The sequence below is a fragment of the Aquila chrysaetos genome, chromosome 9 (genome assembly GCF_900496995.4).
Source record: "Aquila chrysaetos chrysaetos chromosome 9, bAquChr1.4, whole genome shotgun sequence".
NCBI lineage: Eukaryota > Metazoa > Chordata > Aves > Accipitriformes > Accipitridae > Aquila > Aquila chrysaetos.
The window spans coordinates 30,507,509-30,529,117 of record NC_044012.1 but is presented as its reverse complement, the minus strand read 5'-3'; the positions used below and the strand labels follow the sequence as shown (position 1 = coordinate 30,529,117).

Sequence of the window (21,609 nt, the reverse complement as noted above, 5' to 3'; positions counted from 1 at the left end):
CTTGTGAGCCAGAGGTGATGGAGCATCTAATTTACACTTCTCTGCCAGGAACCGAAATTTAGGTGAGGAGTTCAGGGGTGTCATTATGCCGTGTTTTGTTTTGATGCTGTAGTCAAATAAGCTGAGGACGAAGACATTGCGCAACACCCGTAACCCTGTGTGGAATGAGACCCTGGTGTACCACGGCATCACAGATGAGGACATGCAAAGGAAAACCCTCAGGCAAGCAGAGGAGCTGGGGTATCCTGGGCTGTGGTGGGATGGGGACTGTGGGTCTCCTTGCATGGAGCATCGCAAGCCAGCCTTCCTCAGGAGGGCACTGGCAGCGAAGTGCAGGTGTTGGTAGAGCACCTGGAAATGCAGAGGTTTTGGTCAAAATCAACATGCTTCACATGAACATGCTGATTTTGATGGTCCTTTTTTAAAAGAGAAAGAAAGGCATTTTGACCCTGTCATTTAATGTTAAATTATTGGCATTACTATTATTCTTATCAGCATAGAGATTGCTATATTGCATATCTGTGCATGATTTGACAGTGTCCCAGCAAAATATTTAGATGTCTCTAAAAAATTTTTGGCATTTCCTTCCTAAAGGAAATTTCCACCTTTTGATTTCTTGCCCCATCGCAGAGCACATATTACAAATGTTGATTTTTCTGGCCGAACAGAAGTTTGGTTTTCTGACTGCTTTTGGTCAGAGGAGAGCCAGATGGATGGAGGCTTTGGTGGTGCTTTGCTTTGTCCACCCCCGAGCAGTGCCCTTGCAGGAGTGGTTTTGTGCTCCGGAGTCAGTTTCTGCTCCAGCCTGGTTGATGTTCACCTTTCCTGTTCCCTTCAGGATCTCTGTGTGTGATGAAGACAAATTTGGCCACAATGAGTTTATTGGAGAAACTAGAGTTTCCTTGAAAAAACTCAAAGCCAATCAGAAAAAGAACTTCAACATCTGCTTGGAGAGAGTAATACCAGTGAGTTTCTAGGAAATTTCTTTCTGCTACCGTTAATGTTGAGGTTGCTAATAAATGGCATTTGAGGGAGTTAGCAGTGAGCTTGGAGCTGGAACCAGCCAAGACCTGTAGGTGCCTGACTTCACTGGCATCTTTAGGAGTTGGATTCCCACCCACGTCTGGGCTGATATGACACGTCAAGGCCAGGAGATAAGAGCGTGGTGGGAATCCAGGGGAAGTGACTCCAGGGACCTCTCCAGTGGCTGCAGATCTGCTGGCGTTGCCAGCCTATGCTGTTGTATGTCACTGTGGAGGAGAGGGCAGGTTGCTTCATCCCTGAGCTCTGCTACCCAGAGCTGTGTCTGCTGAGGTGGAGTTTGATGGAGCAGGTCATAGAATCATTTAGGTTGGAAAAGACCTTTAAGATCATAGAGTCCAACCATTAACCTAACACTGCCAAGTCTACCACTAAACCATGTCCCTAAGATGCATGTACCTGAGCTCTCTTCCACTTCGGAGGCCAGCAAAAGGGCTGGGCTGGGCTCCTGGGGATGTGTTTGCTGTAGGACGGTGCCTCTCCCAGCTGCGGTCCCTCACGGCAGTCTCTCTTTTTCCCTTCCCCATCCAAGATGAAGCGTGCTGGAACGACTGGCTCATCCCGTGGGATGGCACTGTATGAAGAGGAGGTAAGAGTCCTTGGGGGACGACATGCTCTGTGCATGTTTCACCCATTGTCTTTCATGTACGGGCCCCTCTTTTCCACTCCCCCCGCCCCCCACCATGGGGATACAAGTTTCCCTTGTGTCCATCTTGTCTCATCTGCTCTGTAGTTGACCAGCTTCCTCGCTCAGCCCCTGTGTCCCCATCTCTGGTCGCTTCCTTTTGCAGGTAGATCGTGGCGGGGATGTGGAGGAGCGTGGGAAGATCCTCGTCTCCCTTATGTACAGCACCCAGCAGGGTGGCCTGATTGTCGGCATCGTACGCTGTGTGCATTTAGCAGCCATGGACGCCAACGGATACTCAGACCCTTTTGTTAAACTGTAAGTGGGAGCTGGGGCTGGTGTAGTGCGGTAACACGTGGTCATGGAGCCTGATGGGCTGAGAGCTCCTTCCAAAACCACTGGAGAGAGTAAAGTGTTTCCCAAGCACTTTGAGACCTCATGCAGGAGTAAGCTGCCCACCAGCGATGCCTGTGCAAGGTGGTAATGCCCCTGCCATGGCTGAAGCTAAGTGAGACTGACCCAGCCTTTAGGTCCATCCACTCCCTGTAGGTTCCCAAACTCACAGACCCAACAGCCACCTCATAGCTGCAAAGCTGGAGGACTAGTGGTCCTTCTCCCCAGCTCTGACCCACCAGGCCTGCAGGGCAGGGGTGGCTTGATGTCCCTCCGTGCATGATGGGAAGCACGTGCCCCACTTGCTGCCCCATAAGCCCACGTGCTCGTTGTAGCCGGGAGTCCAGGGATGGCCCTGCCATGGCTGTCTCTCTCCTGTGCCATGTCTCTGCTGCAAACAAATCGGCTTAATACAGACAGTGGCGTTTGCTGTGGTTCATGCTGGTGTTGCCTTGCTGTGACACGGAGCAGATCTCCTTGAGCAGCAGTGCACCCATCGGTGCTCTCGGCTGCGGAGGCAGGTGATGGGGGAGCAGCGCTTGTCGAGTGGCTCCTGTGAACATGGGGGAATAATATAATTTTAACTCAAACCTCATAAACTGCAACACAGAGAGGACCCTGCAGTCATTCCTGCCTGTGGTTTTCATTGCTGTTTTCTCTTTGCCTTCAGAGAAAACCTCTGTTCTCCCTAAAACTCATCCAATAACTTGTGTTGAACACTTTGCACATCTTTTTGTAGCTGAGTGGAACTGAGTAGTTTTCCTTCTTAGCCTGACTCTTGTTTTTTTATATTTTCCATTCCCATAAACAGAAGATGGTACCTTTCCATTTTTAAATCAACTTCCAACACAGGTCTAATTAACACCAACTCTACAATTTAATTCTGGGTCTGCAGCCAGGCTGCAAAGCCCGAGCCCTACTTTTCCTCTGCGTTCTCTAGGTGAACCTACCTTGGCTGAGTATACCAGCCTGCGTGGTATTAAACACTAATGGGCTATTTTTAGCCTTTTTTTTTCTTTTTTTTTTTTTTCATATTTCTTCCCACCTCTGTATGTCTTCACACTTTTCCAGTGGTCAGGCTCGGTGACCGGCCTTGCGATTGCCCTTGTCTGCTGGTGACCAACCTGGCTGCTCATTTTCCATGTTCCCTGACTGTTTCAGCCACTCCCCCCTGTCAGCCTCGGCAGGTTCCTCCCCAGTGAAATGCAGAGTTCATCCACTTGTGCTCCATAAAACACCTACAACCATTTCTTTTAGCATGGCTTGGAGGAAAAAAAGACTTGGGACCAATGCGTGGTTTGGAAGGACATCAAGAGTGTGTGTGCAGGCTCACTGCTTTCTAGTGTCTGAATGTTACCCAGCTGCTCTGAGCAAGAGATGCTCCCCCGGAAAGGTTTCTGCTGAGCTCTGTGCAAAGCAGGTCTTTATGGTTTCCCATGTCTCATCTGGCAATCCAGGGGGGGAAAAAAAAAAAAGTAATTGGGATTTTACTCATCTTACATTTATTTTAGATAATTTTAGAAGGTGGGAAGGGAGACTGGCTAACCTATTTCTTTGCCTTAAATAAATATCTTCAGTTGCTTTTTTTTCTAGCCCCAAACCTCACTTTTTTTAGCTTATGAGCTCACACTGTTCTTGCACTTGAGTTTTGAACTGTTTTCTGTTGCCCCCAGTTGGCTGAAACCTGACATGGGAAAAAAGGCCAAGCACAAGACACAGATTAAGAAGAAGACATTGAATCCTGAGTTTAATGAGGTAAGGACAGATGTAATTCTTTATATTATTAAATCAACTTAGCTAATTACTATGTTGTGCGGAGGAAGTAGAAGACAAGCTCACCGAGGTTTGGTTCCTCGCTTGGGCTCCTTTCCCCCTTTTGCACCCAGGAGTATTTTAGGAAGGACTTTGCCACTGGAGATCTCACCAGTTCAGTGCTGGGCAGCACCGGTTCACTGAAACTTCCCTGCTGCCGGCGCTGCCAATTCTGTGTCACCCTGGCTGGGGGCGTGGGTGGGACAAGCATCCCTGGGGGTCCTGTGGCTGGTGCTGCTTTGATGGGACACCTGCAAAGTGCTCACTTAGATACGTGGGGTGAGCTCAGCTTCTGGGTTTGTGCGGCATGTTGTGATCCTGGGAGGAGAGATGCCACAGGGAAGGAACGTTTGCTCTTCATTAGTGTATTCTAAATACTCTCTCGCTGGATTTTGAATTCAGGCTGTACAGAGAGATCACTTGCAATTCCTTAACTGCAGTTTTCTGGGTGTGTTTTCCTGGGATGCTTGGGGTGACGTGGCTGTTCTCCTTCCCTTCTGCAGGAGTTCTTCTATGATATAAAACACAGTGATCTGGCCAAGAAGTCACTGGACATTTCTGTCTGGGATTATGACATTGGAAAATCAAATGATTACATTGGTGAGCTGCAAGTCTCTGCGCTCTGGGGTGCGGTTTTGAAGCCTGATATACTGCTCGCTGTACAGGAGGGATGCATAGGTCATCTGAGGGCTGAGCTTTGAGGTGGGACCATGCATGGTGGTTGGGCACTTGTATCAGGCCATCAAATACAGCACATAGAATCATAGGATCATTTAGGTTGGAAAAGACCTTCAAGATCATTGAGTCCAACCATCATCCATGCCCACTAAACCATGTTCTGGAGTGCCTTGTCTACGTGCTTTTTGAATATCTCCAGGGATGGTGACTCCACCACTTCCCTGGGCAGCCTATTCCAATGTCTGACAACCCTCTCAGTAATGAAATTTTTCCTAATATCCAACCTAAACCTCCCTTGCCTCAACTTGAGGCCATTTCCTCTCGTCCTATCTCCAGCCACTTGACAGAAGAGACCAGCACCCACCCCACTACAGCCCTCCTTTAGGTAGTTGTAGAGAGTGGTAAGGTCTCCCCTCAGCCTCCTTTTCTCCAGACTAAACAGTCCCAGTTCCCTCAGCCGCTCCTCATAAGACTTGTGCTGCAGGCCCCTCACCAACTTGGTGCCCTTCTCTGGACATGTTCCAGCACCTCAATGTCCACTGTACTGCCCCATCTCCAGCATGCCACGGGGTCTTCTGCACAGGCAGAGCATCTCTAGTTGTTTCCATGAGATTTGAAATCCAGGAGTTGGAAAGAAATGCTACAAATGTGGGTTCTGTCCTCATGGAAGTGATTTACTGGAACATCAGCATCATCTCCGAATATGATGTCTCTTCTCCTTTCTTTCTTCCAGGAGGCTGTCAGCTCGGCATTACGGCTAAGGGGGAGCGCTTGAAACACTGGTATGAGTGTTTGAAGAACAAGGACAAGAAGATTGAACGCTGGCACACCCTCCAAAATGAGAATCACGTTGCCAGTGATTAAAGGGAGCCGCTGCCCAAACCTTCCCAAACGGCCCATCCTCTGCCAAGCCCCCTGTAGATCTCTGATGTCCGTCTTCCAGCACAGTCATGCCTTGCTACACGCCTCTGGTCCCAGGGCAACAACACTCTTCTGCCTCCTCCAAGCACCCTGTGTGCCCTGTCCTCACTTCCACCTGAAAACTAACCCAGATCTTTTATATTCACTTCCTTTTTTTTTTTTTTTTTTTTTTGGTGGGGGGTGTGGGGTGTGTCATTGACTTATCCTGGTGTGTAATTCTGTCAAGCAATAGTTACCCTCTGACTGTTCCTCTTTCTCACTAGTCTCACGCACGCCGTGATTGCTTTCCTGTTGTGTGTGTGATGCTCTGTGTTCCTCCAACCTCCGCTCGCGTGCCTCGTCCCATCGTCACCGGCTCATGGCTCCTTTATCTCTCAGTGGGATGTGTGGCCACCAGGCCGGCCGTGCTCTCCTCCAGTGTGGTGGTGGGGGGCTGAGCGCTGGTGTCGGAGCATCGGCCTGTTCCGCTTGTGTGATATCGATACCTCAGTTGCAATAATGAAAAAGCTGTTTGGCTTTGGTGTGGGTCGTAACCGTAGCCTGATATTTGTGTTGTCGTGATTAGGCTAAAGCCTGTGTCACTGATGTAATCCTGCGAGTCCTGCTTGAGCTTTAGTTCTGATTTGGTACACTTGAGTAATATTGTGGTACATCCTTTGCTGAGAAGATCCACCAGTAAAACAGTAACAATAACCAGAAATAAGGAGCCACTCTGTGCTCGCAGGGAAACAGAGATTTGGGTTGGTTTGTGTTTGTTTCCAGCCTCCATGTGCGGTTCCTTTTACCTGAGGAACTCGCATGCTCCATTGCTGTAGGAGCACACCTGTGTTTCAAGCTTGTGACTACCTCCTCTTCCCGTCCTACCTGTGTAGTAGTGACTAGCTGAACCCCAAGGGCAGTCCCTGGGCCTTCCTCAGACTATCCTTTCTGTTGCCAACTGTTTGCCATGCCACATGCAGGAGGGAAGCTGAGGGAGAAGATACTTCCCACCAACTAGCTGATGTGTGCAAGGATTATTGCTTTAAAATACCACAAATACTGAGATTAGCTGGAACAGTTAGAGGTCTTCCAAACTTTGGGTTTGGTGGTTTTTTTGGTGGGGGTTTTTTGGTTTGGTTTTGGGTTTTTTGGGGGGGGGTTGGGGGTTTTTTTTTTGTGTTGGTTTTTTTTTTTTTTAGGAATCTGCACAAGAACCGCTGTTTTCAACCTGAGCTTTAATGATTGTCTGGAGGTGTTTGATTTGTCCTCGATAGCAGGAGAGTCAAGAGGCTCTCAGACTGATGCTGATTGGGTTTGGTACCATTTGCTGTCTCTGGACAACCTCAAGCATAGCAATGTCGATAGCAGCACACTAAGCACTGCTGGAATATATTATCAGTCAGCTACACGCTGCGCATGTTGTATGAAACCTGAACCCCAGCACCTTCGGTTCACACTGTCGTCCCATGACTTCCCTTGCAACCCACTGCCGTAGTCTGCTGGCGTGCTGTCTTGTGGCATTTTCTCAATTCAGCTGTACCACAGAGCTGTTTCTTTTGAATTGGATGAGTTATTTTCCTGTTCTTGATTATTTATTTATTTATTTATTTATTTATTTATTTATTTATTTATTTCCTCAACCTTCCCCCAGCAGAATTTGCTCTGAGTGCTGACTTGCAACGAGCATCTCTGCAGGGCTGTGACTTCTGCAGCTGGTGGGGGCTGTGTGCTGCTAACATCTCTGCATGCCGAGCGATGCTGCTGGTGTGGAGCAGACCTTCCCCAGCTCAGGGCTTGCATGTTCAAAGAGGTCTGCTTTCCCCCCCAGCCCTGGCTGGGTGCTGCCAGCTCCTTGTAGCTAGTTCTCCACCAGGAGACACCCTTGGACCACAGATGGGGAAAGCAAACCTAAACCAGTGTGGGCATCCTCTGTGCCATTCAGCCGGAGCTGGGGTAGGTCTTCCATCACCCCAGCCTCTGTCCAGTGGCATGGCCACTGAGATGGGAGCTGCTCGGGGCATGATGCACAGAAGAGTGCAATGGGAGAGGGCACTCTGAAAATGGCTTTCCTCATCCTTTCTTGAAGTTCTTGACTCTGCACCAGTAAGTGCAACGTCCTGGAGGCCCTAAGCCACGCTGCCCTCGGTGCAGGCTGTACAGAAGACCTAGACTGAAGCGACCTGGTTCTTTTGGATTGTTTCCCTCTGTGTCCCGTGCTGCCCTGTGCAGCTGTGACTGAAAACTTGCTGCTCTGGGCAAAGGTGGTTCGGCTCTAGGATGCTGCCATCATGCCTTCCGGAATGATGGACCTGCCCAAAACCTTTGCGTGGCCCTTGCCTATACCTCTTGGAGCAGTAGATGGGCACAGTGTACTTCTGAGCTGTGCTGGGGAAATATGTGTCTGGGTATGATATTACGTTTAAGAGAAAAAAAAATAATCTGAGCAATTCCTTAATTTATTCCAGACCTGTAGCAGTCCAGCCTCCTTTGTGTGTGCAGAACAATTAAATTACAGTTGCCTTTACCCATGTCCTCTATTGACATTCTCTGCTCAGCCTGCTTTCCCTTCAGACAAATGATACTCAAATAATCTCTTTGCACCCATAAAAATAAAGTGCAACTTGCCAATCTCCCTTTTGCTATTGTGCAAACCACAGTCCTGTCTCTGTTTGCCACCCTCTTCTCAGTTTTTCTGATGGTAATTTCTGCCCTGAATGACTTCTTTTTGTTGTAAATAAAGCATGCACATATGGATTGGGAATGGTGGAAAAAAAAAAAAAGCCTCTTCTACTGCTGTTTGCATTCAAACTTGCATGCAGTGATTTTACAGCAAAATAACAGTTTACAACTATTAAGAGAAAAAGAAAATGTTACACAGGAACTAGAAATACTCCAGTCTTCCGCAGCATGCAGCACAACATCCTCTCTTGATGTGGTATCTAATAAAGTGAGACTATTGGAAAAGAAAAAAACCCAACAAAACAAAACATGATGTTTCTTGGCTTCTTTCATTCCCTGTGGGAATATGAACCCTGGTGTGGGCAGTTGTCCTGGTTGTGGGAATTTGTGGTGGCTTGGGGGTGCTGGAAGGTTATGTTGGGTGCAAGGTGTTGAGGAATTTGGGATGGTAGCCTGCAGCCCCTTCCCTGTGGGGAGAGGTCCCAGCTCTGCAGAGCTCGGCTTGGCTCTTGTGCACCTCTGGGGGTAATGGGGATGACGTGGGTATTGGGGAACAGTCTGGCTTAAAATCCTTCATGCACAGACAAGACATCCATGGGGTTCCCCTCACTTCATGCCTTGTCGAGTGCAAACACAACGGGCGCATGCCCCTGGGGAAGACTGCGGCACATGCGGAGGTGGTTGCTGCTTTGCTCTGGTGCTTCTGTGTGTCCCCTTGAAAAGCAAACCCACCCCGTGAGAAATGACCCTCTTGGTGCCCTTCTTCATGCCGCAGCCCTTTTCCCCAGGTTGGGGGAGAAGGAGCCATTCCCCTGTATAGCTGCAGCTCCTGTTGCACTGCTGCGGGAAAACACCCCCTCCAGCTGCTGCATCACCCAAGCCAAATTATTCTCCTTTTTTTTTTTTTTTTTTTTTCCAATTTTGGCATTTTTAGGCTCAATTTCCAGCATATCATCAAGTGCAGTCCCCAGGGAAGGGCACGCCGGGATGGGGGGAGCCCCTGGGATGGCAGCGGGCGGTGGGTCCGCGGGAGCCATGCCCCAGCCCTGGGCAGGGGGACACGGGTTGTGGGGTGGTCTCGCCTCTCCGGGGCCACCCGCCCCCCCCGTGTACCCAGAAAGGGCCCGTGGGGACGGAGCTGAGCCATGGAGCCGGTCCAGCGCCGATGCCCAGAGACAGCAGCAGATGTCAGTGATGCTCCAGGTATGGCGCGGGAAGGACGGGCAGGAGGTGCCGGAAGGCTGCCCACCGTCAGGGCTGGTGTCCCCTCAGCACCCTCCGTCCTGGTGGTGAGATCCCCTCAGTATCACCCATCCTGGTGGTGGGATCCCCTCAGTATCACACATCTTGGTGGTGGGACCCCCTCAGCACCCTCCATCCTTGTGGTGGGACACCTCACGACTTCAGCAGCACCCATTGTGGTGGTGCCCCCCCCCCCAAATGCAGTTTTCGTGCAAGCTGTTGCTGAGCCTGATAGATGATGGCCTTGGGGGGGTGTGTGGAGCTGCCCCATCCCCATGGCTGCTCCCACATACCACAGGTTTAACCCATGGTTTCCCTGAGGCCAGGCCAGTAGCAGTTCTTCAAGAGAGGGCAGTTAAAGCCTCCTGAGGTGTCTCCGCTGATGAGATGCCATCACAGTACATTGCAGTTGGCTTGGGAATAATTGCCCAGGAGAGACCAGGGACTACCTTCCCCGGAACCACTGGTGGTCAGCTGGACTTATCTTGGAGCAGAAAGGTCAAAATGGCAAGTTAGATACCACTTTGTTGTCATCAGGGAGTTTGTGTAAGAGCCAGCAACAATGACTGGTATTGAAAATCTCCAAGATATTTAAAATTGTCATGTAGTGCTGCCTATATGTACTGCTCTTAATGAGGACCCTGAGCTGTCCCACCAGTCAGGAGAAGACCTTATGTTCTCATGCATGGTGGCAGGAAAACAAACAGAGGTTAAACATACACAGCAGTGACTGAACTCTCTGAGGTGATCTCCTCTTTGGGGGAAAACTCCAAGGAAAAAGGGAAAAATCAGGCTCGCTCCTGGTGAGCTGCAGGATGCGTTGGCTCCAGAGGACAAGGAGAGGACAAGGCTTGTGAGGACAACGAGCACGAAGAAGCTCTTTGATCATGTCGTGCTGGATGCCAAGAGGTTTGAGCAGAGAAAATGGGTCATTTTCCAGAAAGGGTGGAGCTGTATACATGCTTGCTCCCAGTGGTAGTATTTTAGGTGGGGTGAGTGGAAGAAAGAGCAACGCACCATCCCAGTAATTACCAGGTGTGCTGAGAACAGCGGGGCAAATTGCATCCCCCTTTTTCTGCTGCTAAAGCTTGTTCTCTCCCAAACCTTTCATGGCAGGAAATAGTTAGGTCTTTGTCCTCTGAAAAAATAGTTCCCAGAGACGTCTAGCAGCCTTAAAATTGAGCTTTAACTTCCTTTTATTAGTGTTTTTCAGCATGAGAGCGTCCCACTGATTTTTCCTCTCTGCTGCTGCCTGGTGTTGGAGTGGCAAGTGGGCAGCAGAGGGGGCCCAGCAGAGGGGGTCCAGCCAAGGCGTCCCAACGGATTGGCCACCCAGCTCCAGCCAAGCACCAGAGCGAGCATACCCCAAGCCCCCTGTGATTAAGATGCAGTCTTGATTAATTGCTGGCGAGGCAGCGCCAGCTGTGGTTGGCTGTGAAGTCCTGAATAGAAAGTGCTTCAAAAGAGAGAAAGAGGCATTTTGAGCGAACCCATGCGGATAAGAGAGGGTCCTTTGTTCCCCTGATTGATATTTCTGCTCCTATTTTCTTCTCAGTCTTTCTGAAAAGGAAGGCCTTGGATTGCAAATTGCGCTTGATCAGGACCATTATTTGCATGTTCTGCTTTTGTAGGTAGCTTTACAGTTTTAATTACATCTCAGAACATCTGAATCGTTCTGCTGTTCCAACCAGTTTCCTCCTGTGCTAATTAGATTTAGACCTTCGGTGCAATCAATAGATTCTTATCTCAGTACTGACCAAGCCAGTCATGACCAGTAATTTACAGCTCTAGTTGTTCTGAAATCAATACAGATTTGCTCTTCATTGAGAGGGCTGTAAAACATGGGTGACATCAGGCACCCATTGACATGGAAGCAGGTCCCTTGCTGGTCTTGGAGAGTGGCCAGTACAATCAGAGAGGAAAAGCTACAGGACCAGTGAGTGGAGCAGACCTCTCCCACTGAACGAGCACCGGGCTGAAGATGTTGATGAAGAGTTGGGCTCTTGCTCTGCTCCTGGAGCGGGAGATACAAAATGTGGCCAAACAGCTCCTCTCCAAGACGCACATTGCTCCAGAAGGTCATGGCAGCACCCAATGACCCAATTCATGCCAGCATCCTATAGTGCTCTCTTCTAACCTATCTCCTTTGGGGTATAATTCATAAAAAGAACATGTTATGGAGCTCTCATAACATGTCTGACGTGATCCCGGGGCATCAGGAGGGCACTGAGGCTCTCTTGCTGCATTGAGCAGAAGAGAAACCTTCCATGGCTTTCCATCTTCTGGGGAAAAAAAGAAAATAAATACAAGCAAACTTTTACTGTTAAACATTTAACTTAAAAAATAGAGAAGCTCAACTAAATAAATCCCTTTTCTATCCGCTTTGAAGCCCAGCTTTTCAAAAAGCCTGCAGCTAGAAATCTCTTTATCTCATAGGGCACAGATAACGATGTAATTATGAGCTCAGATCAATGGCTTTCATCTGTCAGTGCTCAGCCTAAAAATAAACTGTTATTCTTTCACTCAGATGCACAGAGCTGGGGCTAGCATCTCCTCTGGGCTACTGGCCCACTGCAGAGCCATGTAAGAGTGGCTATGGGGCTGAAGACAGTCTGCGGTGGGGTCTGGAGAGTCCACAAAGCCTTTCCCTGGGGGAAACTGAGGTTTTGGGTTGTCTTGTTTCTGCAGGGTGGCATTGGGTCCCTAGCCAGAGAGGCCAGCGAAGATGCCCGGGTGATGGTCACCTCCTCCTAACCACCTTATGGAGCCATCCCCACATCCCTGCTGTGCTGGTGGCTGCAGTGACATCGCCTGTGAAATACTGAGCCACATTTTAGTGGTTGTGTGAGTTTCAGCGACTTTCTTGGGAAAGAAGAATCCAAAGAATAAATATCAGCCTTTTTTATTACGTACTGCATAATAGGAATATAACTTATTGCTGTTGGAGAGCGGAGTGGTTAGCAGCTACCATAAATCCCCAATTCCAATAGACTCTGCTTGCACTTAAACAAAACTAACAACGGATGTACAGGCAAACAGTGAGCATAATTGGAACAGGGAGTGGAGTATTTTGATTAATCACAGCTTGAATATTAACTGGGCATAATGCTGATTTTCTTGTATAGGCAGAGGCCCCAGAAAGCGTACCTGTCTCCAGCTGAGAGCGTCAGAACAACAAATGCACTAAATGTTGCGGTATTTCTGCTAGTCTGGGATGGGGTAGTCTGACATGGCACCCACACCACCCCCGGCACATGGGAACTGGATTGATGCCAGGCTCAACCGTAATCAAATTGTGTACCTGCTAATTGCACACCCCGCCTGCCTGCCCACACTGTCCAACGGCATCCAGTTGAGAGGGGAAAGTGATATTTCATTAGAAACACGCAGGTCTGATCTTCTTCACTGCACTCCTGCTGTCCCATGGCTTCAGGTCAACGGCTTTGCAGTTTTCCAACCAGTGCTATTTGATCAAAGCTTGGTTGTCACACCGAGCTCATCTCAGCTACCGGGAGCCACAGCTTTCCCCTGGGGACTGCATTTCCAATGAGCAGTGTTTGCTGTGTGCTCATGCGGGTGTTTGGGATGGATCTCCTCCAGGTGGGATGCAGCCCGGTGTGACAGCCAGGCGTTGGTGGGGGGTGCTGGGTACCTGTACCAGGCTGTGACAGCCCCTGCAGTGATGCTGGAAATGAGACAACTGCTTACAGCTCGTATTTCCTAAAAACATCTGTCTGCAAAGGTTGAGGTTGGCTGTCCTCACTCCGTCTTTGCCTTGGTGACACCTTCATTAATCTAATCAGTCCAGATTAAATTATATGACAGCTTAGATTAAAAAAACCTCAAAACTGGGACCAGATTTGGGTTAAAACATACAGCTGCAAGTAGGCATGGCTTGGCGGAAAGCAAGCAAACAAAGAAGGGAAAATTCTGACTGAGCACCTTTTGCAAGACTAAAATTGATGCTGTGGCACCGGAGCAGCCCATGGTCCCCACAGGGGTGGGAAGGGGCTCACCCCCACCCGCTGGTCCCTGCTGTGCTGATACAGCCCCTTGCATCATGCTGCTGCACTGAGTCAGAGGTGGAAAATTGTATTTTACTGTAATCCAGGTGGAATTAATATTAGCTGGGAACAGCTTATTGCAGAATGTGAGCCCAGCGGGAAAGGTGATGGGAGCCGAGAAGCAGCGGGATGTCATGGAGGCTTTGCCAAGGTGTCACTGCTATGGAGTCATGCAAACCCATTTTTGCATCCTCACCCCACAACACAGGTAGCATGCAGAGGGCACCTTTTGGGTATGTTAGGCAATGAATCAATGACCTAAGGTCATGGGCAGAGCTGGCTGCCCGTGGTGCTGCCCTCTCCTCCAGCAGCAGCCAGGCAGGGAGCAGGCAGCGGGCAGGCTGCTGTGCTGCCCTGGGCAGATCAGACGGTGGGAGCCTGGTGCCTGCCTTCGGACCTGAATTAAGTAGCTGGAGTCAAGATGGAAACTGAAGTTATCTGCTTTTAGAGAGCTGAGCAGGTTCTCTGAATCCATTAGGGTTGCAGAGATAACTGATTTCTCAGGTTTTCTGGCAGAGCTGTGAAAAAAATCTTAACAAACTAGCTCCTTCCAAAAACTGTCAAAGCAAAAAAGACTCATCTTGAGCAGGTCAAAACCGGAAAATAAAAGCGCTGGCACATGAAAAGCAAAAAAAAAAAAAAAAAAAAAAAGATTTACTGTTTGGTCAAAGGGACTTGCCATTGAGGAGAAGCATTCAGGGTGTTTGTAACCAGGATGGGCTGAATTTGAGAGAGAAGGAGCCTAAGAAATTAATGGGTGTCTCTATCACTCCTCTTTGTTCCCAGGCTGAGGGTCAGCATTATTAATTAAGGGCCGGATAGGCAGAGCTGAATAGCTGATTGTTATCTACCTGATAAGAGCCTTGCCATGGAAACCCTGAGTGGTACAGCCAAGATCTCAAGAGCCACAGCAAATCAGGGTTTTATTCAGCCTGCTAACAAAGAGTATTTTCCTTTTAAAATCCAAATTATTCAGATATGCATGACTCCTACTCAGTTGTGAAAGGCAGGTGGGATCTCCAGGGGCTGAATTCAGCATATCTCGGCTATGTGCCTTATCTCCAAAGCTTTGCCCGTCCCCAAGGACAGGGTGTTAATGAATGCCCAGCTCTGCCCTCACCTTGCTGGAGTTCATGCGCAGGCATCGCTTTCATCCCCAGCTGTGTTCTGCTCTCTGTGTGTATTTAATGGCCTGGCCTTGCAGACTTGCTGTGATGGAGTAGCTGGAAAGTTTTCAGAGAAATAAGCCTTTTGAGACAGCTAAGCAGAAAAACTAGACTGGAAAACCTGCCCAAGTGAAAGCTATTCTGCCAGTCCAGAGGAAAGTAGATCAAAACATGCTATCTATATTGTATATATAGTACTTATACCTGAGGCCCCTGAATCCAGCCTGCTCCATGCAGCAGTTTCTAGCAAGTCCTGGACCACCAGCCTTTTTCCACCCATATCCATACTTGCAGCAGTTTTAATGTATGAGATGCTGCATCCCGGGCAGGAGCCTCAGGGTTACCCCAAAGTAATCCTTTCCTCACGAGCTATTGGGAAACATCCTGCCACCCTGCTGCAAAGGTTCTGCTCCCCGAATACATCACTTCTTGGTGGAGATACTATGCTGAGTGACACGGGATTGGGGGATGCTCAGCAAAGCATGGGCAGCGGAGGGAGCAGGGGCTCATCTCAGGAGGGGGGTCCTGTCCTCCCAGAGTGGGGAGAAGCTGGGACCCCCGGCTTGTGTCTTCCCTTCCCAGGAAACGTGGGAGGCTGGACTCTTGGCCTTGCTGTCTTCCCAAAGACCAGGATTTCTCTCTAGGCTTGGCCTGTAGACAGGCTTGAAATGATTCCAGGATTTGGGGACCTTATGCCTGCTCCCCACCCCGTTTTGCATGACAAGACCTGGATCCATCTTCATTTTAAGGCTGGCCTGGAGGGCAGGTTTTGCAAGGCTGAGGTTGCAGGGCGATGCTTTTGCTCACCGGACCTGCTGTGTTGGTCAGTGCTGTGGGGTACTCGTGTACCCCGAGCTGGTCCTCACCTCCCCCCTATGCCAACCAGGAGAGAAGACATGCTGGTCAGGACAAAGACAAGTGATGGAGGTGGCAGTGGCACAGGACACGCTTCTCATGCAGTGGACCTGCGCTGTCCATCGTGTGTGTGCCCTGCGTGCACAAGGAGAAAGGGCTTGCCATGCTCTGGGCTCCCTTCCTTAGCCCTCCTCTTCCTCTCCCCCTCCCTTTTTGCTGCTCGGACACGGGGAACAGAAATACTGAGCCCCAGCTTGCTCTTCGATGAAGGGCTTGAGCAGAACCATCTGGAACAATGTCTGGGAAAAAAAGGAACAACGTTTCCCACAACAGCAGCTTTTTAATATTAGCGAAAACAGAGCCAAGTGTGAATAATTCAGAGAGAGACATGAGCTCAGTTTTTGTATGCAATGGGAAAACAGTTCCGTTTTTATGGCTGTGTTTGCTCAAAGCAGCAAGAGGGTGTGATGCGGGCTTGCACAGGTCCCAAGTGCCCGGCGTGGGCTCACCTCTGCTTGCTGTTGGCTGGACCACCCAAATGATGGCTTCTCCTCCCTGCCTGGGGAAATACCTTTCCTCCTGGCCGCAGAAACACGTGCAAACTTCTAAATACCCAGTGGGCTCCCTATCATTAATCATCTTGACCCATGGACTGCTCTGGGCTGCAGCCATGCTGGGTGCAGCTCTCATTAGAAAGCAGAAGCACGAGGCAAAGCACATTAAATGTCTGCCAAATTAAAAGCCCAGCAAAAGGGAAAACAAAACACAGAAGGTCCCCGGTGCAGGGGTGCACAGCAAAGCTCCAGTGCTGCGCCGGCAGGCACAGCTAGCTTGTCTCAGTGCACATGAAGCTAATCCTGTGCCAGAGTGGCTCTCCTGGATATATAACGTTATCGATTGCTTTTGTTTTACAAGCAGCGTCGACATGATAATATTTGGCAGCAACATTAACACTGAAATATGAGCCGCACTTGAGTCTTTTTATATTTAATCGTTTGAAAAATGACACGGGGAAGGTATTTGTGCCCTGGCAATCTGCATACCTGTCTGATGGTGCTGCCGGTGGCACAGGGAGATGCTGATCAACAGGCTGCGGACCTTCACAGTGCTGCGGGGACGCTGCTGGCACTGCAGAGCCCGTGTGCTGTGGGGGACGGTGTTGGCTACCCCACGCCTTCCCAGTCCCGGGCATCTCATGGTCCTGCAGCAGCCATGGAGTGAACAAGGCTGCTGCAGTTTCCTGTGCTCGTGGAAGCGGTCGCTGGCCGATGGGGCTTTGGCTGCCGTCCCTGGGGCAGAGCGTGACGGGGACGGCATGGGGAGGTGGGGGGCAGCGGGTGCATTGGGGCCACCCATCTGTAGGAATAGCCGCTGGCAGTGGCGGTGCAAAGTTTATTCATCCCAGTTTATCTCCTGTGTTTTCTTTTCCTAATCAACTTGAAACACTTGTCAACGTCCTACGCAAGGAGCTCAGGAGAAAGGCAGTGTGCAGAGGGAGGTGGAGTGTGCTGACATTTAATTCAGACAAGGACTTATGCCAAAATAGAGTTAAAAATTACTGTCCTGGTGCCAATGAGCTGCAGTCAAGAGCATGGGAGAGTTGTGGTCGGGGGGATGCTGGTCTGTCCCTGGGGTGGGACATTCACCCCGGGGGTATGGTATGCCCATCCTTCCCCTGACTGAACTGAAATGGCCCATCTTGCACCATCTCTGCTTTCCCCGCTGCTCGCCTCCAGCTTTGCCCCAGCAGCGCAGGGAGGAGCCCACCATCACCCCTACTTACACCCCCCAACCTGACAGCTCTCCTTAGCCTCGGCTGCTGTCGGCACTTGAAGAGCAGCGCTCTCCCTCCACTTCATCCTTTTTCTTTTTTTTTTTTTTTGACCCTGAGACATCCAATTCACAGTGGTTTTATTATGCTTGTTCGAAAAAGCCTTGCGGCGTAAATCAGAAACCACCGGTTGCTTTACTGCTCCCCACTGACCTCCCTGAGCTCACTCAGCCCTGTCCGGATAGCAGGAGGTCTGCAAAGGTGGAGACTAAAACCAGCAAGTGCAGTTGGTGCCCCCTGAGTTTTGGCAGATATTTGGAGGTGCAGTTTCCCTGGCATCGCCTGTGGTTTGGGGAGCAGCCCTGGCAGGCTGTGCCCATCTGCATGTTGTCCCCAGGGGAGGGGACGGCATCCCCAGGGTGACAGCAGAGGTGACAACAGCTGAACCACAAACTTGGACCCTCCACAAGTGCAAACCCAGGAGCTCTCAACCCCATTTCCAGAGTAAATCAAGGCGAGCCAGGAGCATCACCGTGGGCTTCTCCTGGGAAAAACAGGAAGGCCTGGGGACATGTCCTTGCGCAGAGGAACTGTCTTCATCGGCAAGCCAGGGCTCGCCAGCCACCTCTAGGGACTTGGGAACAACCCGGGTGCTGGGGATTCATGTGCCCTGATGGGGACCGCCAGCAGACGGGGCCGGGCTTGGCCGCTGCTGTCCCTTCCCTTCCCAGGCACCTTAATAGCATTAAGCTGACAAAAATGGTTTTAAAAGCTGCTCTTCCAGCTACAGCATTTCCAGCTCCATCAGGCCAGAGTCACATTCACCTGGCACTTAAGCAATTGGGTGAATTAGCAGCTCAGACTGGACGCTGGCAGATGCCTGGATTGATTTTCCAGCCCTTTCGTGCCATCCGTCATGGGCACATCCCAATAAATCCCAGGGGATGGCTGAGATCGTCTCTAGCAGTGCTGGAGCTTGGCAACCTGGTAGGTGCCAAGATGCCACCAAGGCCACCTTGAACTTCATGGTTGCCACTTGAAATGTCACAGTGGTGGCAGGGAGCCAGCACCGGTCCCTCTCCTCTGGGGAGCAGCAGGTCTGGGCTGTTGGGATGAAGGTGCTTGGCATGGGGTTTGGTTTGTGGGTGCTGCTTCTTCCCCTGGGGACCCAGGCATGGGGTCATGTGTCAGTCCCTGGATGCTGCAGTCCTGGGACTGGGCAGTGATGCTGCTGTCACTAGCGCTGGTGACAGACCCACACCTTGTCTGGAGGCTGGGTGAGACACAAGACCTCTTAGACCCCCTCCCAGATGCAGAGGACAGAGGTTTTCTAGAGACCAAGGGGCAAGACCTATGGTGGGGTGGAAACCCCTCACTCTGCTTTAGCTCATGAAAGGTCAGTTCTTGCCTAATTGGGAATGTGGTGACCTAAATCTGCACCTTCTTAAATGCTGATGAATTTGTGAATGGGAGGAAGGCACACATCTGCACCAGTGTGTGTGGGGGGACTTTTTAAAAGTGCTTAAAGCATTAGCGTGGAAAGGGGCATTTTTAAACGTGGCAACTTATTTATGCCTTTTTTCCTCAGCGTGGAAAGGGACATTTTTAAACAGCAATTTATTTATGTCTTTTTTTTCCCCCAGCTTTTTATTTATATTTTTTAGACAGATACAAGGTGTGACTGGTGCCCTGGATCTATTGCTGCTGAGATCACGACAGCAGCATCCAGCCAGGGTTTCTCCCACATCGTGCCAGTGCCACGGACCAGCTCAGAGGCCAGGGACCGGGATGTGTGCCAGCCCGGCATGGCACAGGGATGGAGGGAGGCAGGGCACTGCCGCAGGAACTTGCCCAAGGAACAGCTTCCCGACACAGCCGAGCACTCGGTCCTGCTCACAAGTCCTCACTTGCTCCATCAGCAAATGGGCCTTGCTTGAGCTGAATAATTCAGGTTCTGCAGCGGCTGCTGGTCCCGCCGGGCAGGCAGCACCGCCGGAGAATGCCAACGAGGCTGGTGCTGCAGAGCAGCAACAGCAGCCACCATTTGGGCCCAGAAAGCTGAACAATGAATCCTTCTCCCCTGCCCAGTTGATGCCACCCCAACCCGCGGGGCACGTCCTCCTCCCAGAAGAACCAAACTGCATTTTGAAGCCCTAGGAGCCAAGCTGCATGGTCCAGGATGCGGTGCTGGCACAGCAAATCTGCTCCTGGCTGCCTACTATGAGATGCAATTGATGTTGTGGCCTCGGTGACATGAGCGATGACACAAGGTGGTTTCAGGACAAGGAGCACCCAGGGAGCTGGTGGGCAAATAGACCTTGTCCCCACGTCCTGGTCACTGCGGTCCAGGAGGTGCCTCATGTGCTGAAGGAGAGCTGAGCCACCCTGGGTTGTCCTTGCAGCATCCCTGCCCTTCACCTCCTCCTGCTCTCCCAGGGCTCCTCCCAGGCCGGGGTTTTGCCAGGGGGATGCTCCTGTCCCCTATATTGCCGTTCTCCCCCGCCCCCCCCCAATGTTGCAATGCTCCTATGAAGCTGCAGGGGTGGGGGGTTCACAAACCCCTGCAGTCAGCTCCAGCCATCCCTGCGGCATCAATCAGAGCTGGATGCTTCCGAGCCTGATGAATAAGCCGTGTGCCAGAATAAAATGCCCAGTGCCACACTGGGATGGACGGAGACAGAAACCATCCCTGCTCCTCGGTGGGTCTGTTTCTGCAGCGCAAAGATGTGCTGATGGGGCCAGGATCAGGGTCCTGAGTGGCACCAGGCGCATTGGACATCGCAGGGTATCAAATAGGGGTGTAATGGTGCCAAGCACCCCATGGCTCGGGCAGCCGTCCCTCCTGCAGCTGATCGAGCTGTCAACATTGCTGCTCCATTTTCTGGATGAACGAGGCTGTGTATGAAATAATTTGCTGAGAATCATTAACCTAATGATGGAGGCTTTCAATAAACGGCTTAGCCTGGCTGTGGGGAAAAAGGTCTTCATAATAGCTCTGGAGAGAGACACAAAAAAAGAAAGTGGAAGGAGTGGTGGTGGGCTTGGGGGACACACCGAGGGCAGTGTGGGGGTCTGCTACCAGCCCGCCGAGCCCAGCGGCTCTCAGTCCCATCCAACCCCTCTCCTTCATCCCGGCGCTGGGAGAGGAGCAGGAATGGGATGTGAGCACCAGAATCCTGCCCGGCCGAGGGGTTCATGGATAAAACCCCAAGACCATGTCCCAGCGCTGCTCCAGGACCAAAGGGGAAACTAAAAAGCAGCTTCGGGACCACAAATATTGGAGGTTGGGGAAAACATTGTGCCAAAGAAAATGCAGAAGGTGTTTTTGGCAGGGCTGAGTGGTTTTCCCAGGCAAGTTTCATCTTGCCCTGAAAGAAAGGCTTGTGTGCGCCTGGGATGGAGCAGCTCCAAAAAGACTGAATCACCCCAAAAAACAGTGCTGGGGTTTGGGTCAGGCCCTTCTTCCATTGGGTAAATGGATGTTGAAAGCAGGGCCATAGGGAACCCCTTGATGGCACTGGTAGGTGTGGTGAATCCCAGCCCTGTGCATCCTGCGAGTGACGGTTTGCTGGGAAACAGCGATATTTCAGAAATTTGCTTCCTTTCCAATTTGCAGTGAAAACCTATAAAAGCCCTCCTGTGGAAGAGCAGCGGTGGCAATAGTTTGCTTGGAGCCACCCCACCACCCCGGGAGCACGTCCCAGAGCACAGCGGATGCCACCGGGTGCCTTCACCACCTCCCTGGCCCTGGAGTGACAGCAGCGATGCTGCACAGGGTGTGTAATCGCATCCACAGCCCCCGTGTTCCTCTGCACCCCTTCGAGGGAAAGCTTTGATAAATGACCTGGCAGCCCCGCTCCCATCGGGGGACCAGAACCGAGACCTCCATCCCTCGGGGATGTGCAGCACCGCAGCTTTGCGTGGTCAGGCACATTTTGGGGATGCATCTCCCTGGGGCGGGGAGACCCTTGGGGATGTGGGTGCCCCTGGGTGCGGGCTAGCACCCAAACGGAGACCCAGGCCAAGGCAGGACCTCGGCAGGCAGCTGCCCGCAGCCCCGGCAGGCACTGACCCTGCCATCTGCTTTCCATCCCCGCTGGCACTAATGGCTCCGTATTGAATTGCTCTCAGGGTTGGTTCGGGGAGGGTGCAGCAAATGCCGGCGGCTCCCGACTCATCTCACCAGTGCACGTGGGGAGCTGGGGGGGGAAGAAAGTGGAGCTGGACCCCCGGGGATGCTCGGCGATGGGAGCCCCACAGCCTCAGCCCGGTCTCGCAAGGCTGTGGGATGCACAGCGATGCCGCAGGGAATTTGAATTGCTTCACAGTGGGAATCAGCACTGGGCAGAAGGAAGTTTGGGGAGAAATATTGCCATTTATGTA

The 21,609-nt window shown here is 51.1% G+C and overlaps 1 protein-coding gene across 4 annotated transcripts in view; it reads left to right on the top strand.

The window, feature by feature from the left end:
- The window catches only part of RPH3A (rabphilin 3A), a 47,675-nt gene extending 39,239 nt beyond the window's left edge, over positions 1–8,436 (top strand). For all 4 annotated transcript variants that reach the window (XM_030025711.2, XM_030025713.2, XM_030025714.2 and 1 more), the window contains 7 exons: positions 113–222; positions 839–965; positions 1,574–1,630; positions 1,833–1,984; positions 3,733–3,814; positions 4,375–4,471; positions 5,283–8,436. In XM_030025711.2, the coding sequence (XP_029881571.1) occupies positions 113–222; positions 839–965; positions 1,574–1,630; positions 1,833–1,984; positions 3,733–3,814; positions 4,375–4,471; positions 5,283–5,413 (756 nt within the window). In that variant the 3' untranslated portion in view covers positions 5,414–8,436. The remainder of the gene's footprint in view (positions 1–112; positions 223–838; positions 966–1,573; positions 1,631–1,832; positions 1,985–3,732; positions 3,815–4,374; positions 4,472–5,282) is intronic.
- Positions 8,437–21,609: the final 13,173 nt, after the last annotated feature.